Raw genomic sequence first — 7,123 nt, forward strand, 5'->3', positions numbered from 1 at the left:
TCCATTAAAACAGACACAGTAGAGAATTAAAAAACAAATATGGACAATATAATCCACAATTTTAATTCTCTGATGAAAGACAACTATGAAACTCTGAACCAAAAGGCATTACCAATTCCAGCATTACACTTAGACCCTGAAAAAATAACTTAAACATTATCCCAAAATGCATTTGCAAATTACTCTTGCTGGAGGCAAAGTTCTTGGATGCAGTGTATTGCCGTCCATTTTTTCCTCCTTACCAGACATTACTCTTTAAAGACAGGACTGCCAAGGGCTACTCTGGAAAGTCACTAACATAATACCTTTTATTATATTTGCAATTTCATACCTTCCTCAACCCAATCCCCAAAGTTGTTGAAAAGTGGCTGTAATTGCAATGTTCATTCCTAGTTTTCCTAGAATCTTAATCCGGTGAAAATATCTAAGACAACATTCATGTCCTTAAAACCCTAAAAATGAGCCCAGATTCTTGTTTTACATTACAAAGAACTCACCTTCTTTTTGTAGGATAAGCTTGATATCCTCAGAATGGATTTCAAAAGCTGTTTGAACAGTACCCTAGACATTAACACAAGTATGCCTTGTACCCAGGCACTATTTTAGCTAAAAAGTTAACACAGGTACACTTTGTACTAACTCACTGTTTTGGCTAATTGCTTCAGGAGTAGCAAGCTCAGTCATCTTAGGTAGGTAATTCTGGAAAGTGGCACCGTGTTCCTCATAAATGGTATCAGATCCTATGTATCAGTCACTATTTTTAAGGAACAAAGCACACAATTGACTTGCAAAGAAGTCTTTTGAGAAGGCCAGCGGTAGACCTGAAAGGGAACTTTCTGAACATTTAATTGGACCTCTTTGATTTACAGCTGACAAAACAAGTCACTGAAAACGCTTGCCTAAGGTCAAATGGTTTGTTCCCTGGACGGGCATAAGATCATTTTTTTATTCAGTGTTGTGGATGCTCCCTTTTCTCCAGGCACCTTGCTTCCTCCATCCGCACAATCCCACTCATTTCATTAAGATCCAGACCTGGGATCCAGAAATGGAAGTTGAGGAGTGTGAATTAAAACAGGGGAATCACAAACCATTAGATTATCAGGAACTGTAAGACAATGAGGTTTGCCTGCTAGAACATAAGATCTGAGAGGAAAGACCTTCTGTTTTCTATACCATTATATTCCCAGCATAGTATAAACCTTGTAATCCCTAAACATTGTTAAATTAAAAAAACACTAATTAATCAATCAATCTCGGGTATGTCAAATTATTAAGAGAAAAGACTTCCTGTTTTTTCTACCACTTCCTCTGGGTAGTATTAATAAAACATGTAGATTTAGAGTAGGAAGAGTAGAAATCATATACAAAGCTTTTTTGCACGGTGCCTGGTCCATTGTAATTACTGTCAAGTTTATTTTCCTTTTTTCCCTCTTCAAGTGTACGCTACAGAAAGTGAAGGAAGTATCGAAAAGGTTGGAAAAGAGGGCTGTCGGAGTCTTTCTGATCCGTATAGATCAATTACGGTGCCCCCCAAACCGCAGTTATTTTACCTAGAGAGACCGGTCTCTTTTGTTGATCGATTCTGGGTTGCAGTCAGCTCTTTAATACAACTTTTTATAAGTATCTGCTACACTGCGGGGGGAGGAGGGGCTGTGGTGGGAAAAGCAGGGAAGCCTTCCAGCCCGCCTTAAAAAAAAGTAAAAGAAACCAGCGCAGCGGTAGGACTGCGGTTTGCGGGTGTAACGGGTCTTGCGGCCAGGCGGTCCCTGCCCCGCCAGCCCCGCCCCTCGCCTGCGGCCGCCCGGAGGTTCAAGTTCGGCTCTTCGACCTTGCGCTCCCGGATTCGAAGCTGTCTGCGCCTCCCAACCCCCACAGCTGGAAGACAAGGGGGGGCTCAGGGTCATGCTGGCGCGGGGTCATTCGGCCACGCACTGTGGTACCACGTGGGAGAAAAGTTTCTAACTCTGCCTGTTGACCCTACCGGTGCGCCCGGGCGGAGTAAAGGCCCGCGCTTTGGCACCCGCTCCCTTTTCTGTCGCCTCTAGTCGCGCCCTCCCAGGGAAGCCCTCCTTGAGTCACTTCGAATTCCTTCTTTCCCTGGCTGCACAGGTCGCCAAGGGAAAACACTCTGGGGGTACCTCGCGACTAGGCAGCCTCAGCACTTCGGGCCGGCCAGTGGAGGGGGTCGAAGACAAGTGTCCCGAGGAGGGTGCGGGGGCACGCGCGGAGTAGCTAGAGGGCAGAGTACTTCACGCGTGCCTGGCACCAGAGGCAGGGTCTGTCTACGGCTTCCACGCCCTAGCGCGCCAACTCTGCCCGGCCTCGGCAGACCCCACACGACAGCCCCCTCCAAACGCCCCCCCCAGCGGCTCCCCACCGCCCCCAGTGCGCAGGCCCGGCCGCCCCAGCGCGCATGCCCTGGGCTCGCGAGCGCGGCCAGCCCCCAGCCTTTTGCTTTCTACTCACTCTACAACTGGGGAGGGGGCGGGGGAGGAGGGAGCCCAGCCGCCCACGTGATCCAGTCGGCCGGGGCCGCGGGGGCGGGCGCGCGCTCCGAGCGAGGCGCGGGGAGGGCGGGTGCGCGTGAGCGGGCGCGCGCGCGGACGGGCGAGCGAGCTAGCGGGCGGGCGCCGGGCTTGGTTGAGGCGGGCGGCGGCGGCGGTGGCGGCTGTGGGCCGGCCGCGGAGGGGGAGGAGCGGGAGCTGAGCGAGGCGGGCGGAGGATGGGGCCGTGCCCGGGCTCCCGCAGCAGCCGCCCCGGGACACGCCGTGCACCCTCCGGCTCGGGGCTTTCGCGGCGGCGACGGCGGCAGCTTTAGCGGCGGCAGCGAGAGCGGCGTTGCCGGCAGCGCTTCTTCCTCTGGCTGGGTGACGAGGAGAGGCAGCAGCGGCAGCAGACGCGGCGGCACACCGGTGTCTCTCTGACTGGAGATCTCTTTCTGCTTTTCTCGTCGACTGACTGACTCACCCCCTCCCTTTTTGAGGAAGGGTGACCTCTTCTCTGGGACTGGAAAAAAAAAATTTGTGAGGAGGGCGGCGGGTGGCAGCGTTAGGGTTTTTCTCTTCTTTCATCTCCCTCTCCTCCCCCCTCGAAGACCGAAAAGCAAACCCCACAACTGTTCCAGCATCCTCCTTCCCTTCCTCCTCCTCCTTTCTCCACCTCTCGCAGTTTCGCCCTCTCTGCTAATTATTGCATTATTATGCTTCCCTCTCTGGGGGGTCTCGCCCCTCTCTGGTCTCTCCGGAGCTCTGGTCTCCCCTGGTTGCATTTCTTACAAATTTTGGAGCCTGGGAGTGAGTTTTCTCTGAGGCGTGTGTGAGAGGCGGCGGGGGTGTTTTCCTGTGCGAGGGGCGGGTGAAGTTCATTGCCCCCACTTTCCCGCGACCTTTTCGGACCCGATTTTGGAGCAGGGGGGCAGGCATTTTCGGGGGACTGGGGGGCGCGGTGGAGAATGACCGCGGGGAGGGCTCCCCGGAGCCTCCCAGTCTCTTGATCAAAGCATTCCGCTATTCTGATTTATTGCCTGCTTGGTGAGTTATTTTTTTTCCTCTAAAGGAGACCTGTGTGTTCAGCCATTACTTTGCTCGGCACTGCTCCCAGGCATCTCCGACCCTCGGTGCTGTGGGGAGCCCCACACTTGGGCTCCTCGCCTCTCGCCCTCGCTCCCCGTCCCTCCTCCCCCTCTCTCCGCCCCTTCCCCCTTTTCTTTTCTCCTCTCTTTCTTTCCCTCGCTCCCTTCTTTCGGCCGCCGTCTCCCCCGCGCCCTCCTCGGGGCGGAGGGAAGCCGTGAAGGGGGAGGGAGGGCTTGGTGTCAATTTTTTTGTGTGGCCGCGGCCGTAGCCTGTAGCAGGCGAGCGGGGAGACCCCGGCGCGGCAGAGCCATGGATGGCCCAACGCGGGGCCATGGACTCCGCAAAAAGCGGCGGTCGCGGTCACAGCGAGACCGGGAGAGGCGCTCCCGGGGCGGGCTGGGGGCCGGCGCGGCTGGCGGCGGCGGAGCCGGCCGGACCCGGACGCCCTCACTCGCCTCGTCGTCGGGCTCCGACAAGGAAGACAATGGGAAGCCCCCGTCCTCCGCCCCGTCCCGGCCCAGACCCCCGCGGAGGAAGCGGAGAGAGTCCACCTCGGCTGAAGAGGACATCATTGATGGATTTGCCATGACCAGCTTTGTCACTTTTGAAGCGCTGGAGGTAAGGGGGACCTCCCTCCCCTGGGTTCCCTTTATGCACGACCCCACTCGACTGCGCCCAGCTTGCCTCCCCCGCAGCGCTCTGGGCTGTCTGTCTGTCTAGGCTGAGGTCTTATTGTTGGGGGGGAAGCTGGGGGCGCGGGCAGACAGGCAGTAGGAGGGAATCGCAAAACCGTGCTTGGTCTCCTCGTTCTCGCTCGCCTTTCCCCTGCGCCCCCTCCCTGTGCCCCCTCCACAGCAGATGGGTAGAAAGAAAGGGGTTCAGGCATCACAACAATGCGCCCCCTCTTCACGGATAGCTCTGCCCCTACTCCTTCGTCCTCTCCCTCCCCAATCATGGCTTCTTGGCTGGTGGAAGTCTCTTGCTGGGTTTGGGGCGCCTGTGGACGGTTCTCTGTGTGCTTTCTACAGAGCCGTATGTCCGTGTGTGTGTGTCTGTATAGTATATACCTTTCCTGGGTGTTCTCAGGACTGGAGACCGATGGGGTTTTGTGGTTTCTTTGCGCCCCCCCTCGCATTTTTAAAATTTTTTAATTTTTTGGTGAAGCTGGAGAAGGGGGCGTTTTCTCTTGGTTGGGAGAAAGGAGGGAGGAGGGGAGAAAAGAGGAAAGGATGGAATATCTCTATTTTGCGTGGGGCTCCATTACAGTAAGGGTTAATTATAATACTGTCTGCACACGTATATAGGCACGTGTGTGTGTGTGTGTGTGTGTGTGTACATGAGCAATTTAGTTAAAGGACAGAAAAGGTACACCAAGGAGGACTGGTGGGAGGAAAGAAAATCCTAGTGAAGGGCTTCTCACCAATTGTCCCTCTCTTTTCTCTTTTTTTGTGTTTTCTTTTCTTTTCTTTTTTTTTCTTACTAAGTGATTGGCTTTGTGTGTGTGTGTGTGTGTGTGTTTTTCTTTATTCCTTGGGCACCTGCAGCATGGAATTCCAAATGTACATTTTCCTGACCGCTGACAGCTTCTTGACTTGAGAGGTGAGGGAGGAGGGAGGTGGAGGAAGACTGTCCAGGGGTCAGTGGGAAACTGTCTTTTCCTGGACGGATCTTCATTGGTGCTGAGATTGGTCATTGGCCTCTATAAATTTAACTGCCTTCTTTCTTCCTCTTATCTCCCTGTCCCCACCCCCAGTACAGAGAGAAGGCTTTGAGATTCTGAACTGTTGGTCCAGCTTTTTTAAGCACTAAAACCAAGATATGAGTTGGGTTTTAGTCTTTCATGCACATGATGTGATGTTTTGAGGTTCCTGAAGGAAACTTTTTCCTTTCTGTTTTTTTTTTTTTTTAGCTGTTTATGCTCAAATGTAAGCTTTGTTAATGACACATACAGTAACTGTACAGATTTAGATTGCTGGTCCTGTGTATGTGTTTTGGTGTCAAGTTTGAATATTTTTAAAAAGGAAACCTTCCTGTCAATATTGTCCTTTTTCTGTTTGACTGCTTCTGGTTGGGCTGCTGGTGGTGATGGTCTGGCTGGTGGTTGGGGAATAAGGGAAGAGGTGGTGGTGTGGTGTTGGTGACTACGATACAGATTTTGATACTACTTATTGAATCAGTTGCCCTTTGGTTCTAGAACTGTTCTATATTGGGTACAATTTTGAGTCTTGAGGTTCACCACTTTTAGGATATTTTGAACTGTGGCTTTAACTTTGCCAAGATAGGTGGTTACTGTACAGTGTGACCTCCTTCTCTCTCTGCCTCTTTCTTTCTCCTGCTTTAAAATAGGAATTGAAATGGCACCGTGTTCCCGGTAAAAAATGCTGCCTAGAATTTGGTTCATCATTGTTAACTCTGGTTGGTTTAGGAAATTACTTGTAAGAGCTGGTTACAAGTGGTTCTGCTTTCTACATGGTTGTCTTGGGCTGCCATGTGGACCCTCTCAGTAAGCAAGAGTGGCCTCTGGATTCCCATGAACATTTTTGAAGACCAAGTAGGGATGGAGGTAGATATATCTATACACAGATACAGGCATATACTTGTGCAGTTGTTTGTGATTGCTTTGTCTTTAACAATTAGGTGTTTGAATGGACTTATGATGTATATATCTATCCATTTGGCTTTTGAAAGGAAATGTGCCCATTCAAGTTTTATTTGCATTGTTTGTTTAGAAAATGTCTTTTTTAAAAAAGAAGACCAGTTTAAAATGTGCCCTTTGGTATTGTTCCTTTCTTTGCTCTGATTATTTTTTCTGCTACTTTTATAGATTGAAAACCCAGGTTACTTTGGTAGCTGAATATTATGCCACTTTTGTATCTAAAAATCACATATCTGTGTGTGAGTATAAGAGGTCTAACTTTTAAAGTTTATTTAAAATTTTACAGAAAAATTCAAGTACATGCAAAAGTAGATGGACCAGTGCTATAAGGTCCTGATACACTCAACATCTAGGTTCAACAACTGCCAACTCTGTTTTTTCTGTATTCCATCTGTTACTCAGTTTCCCTCCTAGATATGTAAATACTTCTGTAAGAATCTCTAAACCATAATGTCTCAAAAAACCCCCTAAATCCTACCAAAACCCCATAGTATTATTATTACACTTAAATAAATTTATAACAGTTCCCTAATATCAAAGATATCAAATATCAATATCAATAATATTAAGATATCAAATATCTTGTCAGTGTCTTCATTTTTTAAGAGGGCCAACTTTTGTAGGAAAGCTGTAAATACACATTTCAAATTGAAAATTGACAATGGGAAATAAAAATCATATATCTGGCAAAAGGTAGATATGTTGGCTGCTTGCTATCAAGTTGTGTCCATGCTGTATGGTCAGAACATATGTGTGTAGTGATTGTTAAAATAAAACCTCTGATGTCCCTGGATCCAGTTTGGAAGATTCAGTGAACTAGCACCAAGAAATATGAGGGCTTATTAGGAAACCGACAGCTAAACTCTGAACTTGTACAGAAATATGTATTATGGGA

The 7,123-nt window shown here is 49.5% G+C and overlaps 1 protein-coding gene across 3 annotated transcripts in view; it reads left to right on the forward strand.

Moving 5' to 3' along the window:
• The first annotated feature begins 3,019 nt into the window (after positions 1-3,019).
• The window catches only part of AUTS2 (AUTS2, activator of transcription and developmental regulator), a 1,212,799-nt gene continuing 1,208,695 nt past the window's right edge, over positions 3,020-7,123 (forward strand). For 2 of the 3 annotated variants that reach the window (XM_003794208.3, XM_003794209.2), the window contains exon 1: positions 3,020-4,190. In XM_003794208.3, coding sequence (XP_003794256.1) covers positions 3,882-4,190 — 309 coding nt within the window. In that variant the 5' untranslated portion in view covers positions 3,020-3,881. The remainder of the gene's footprint in view (positions 4,191-7,123) is intronic. The other variant, XM_023515688.1, reaches the window with a different exon arrangement.

This window comes from Otolemur garnettii, unplaced genomic scaffold, assembly GCF_000181295.1.
Source record: "Otolemur garnettii isolate 467f Iridium unplaced genomic scaffold, OtoGar3 scaffold00077, whole genome shotgun sequence".
In the NCBI taxonomy this organism is placed as follows: Eukaryota; Metazoa; Chordata; class Mammalia; order Primates; family Galagidae; genus Otolemur; species Otolemur garnettii.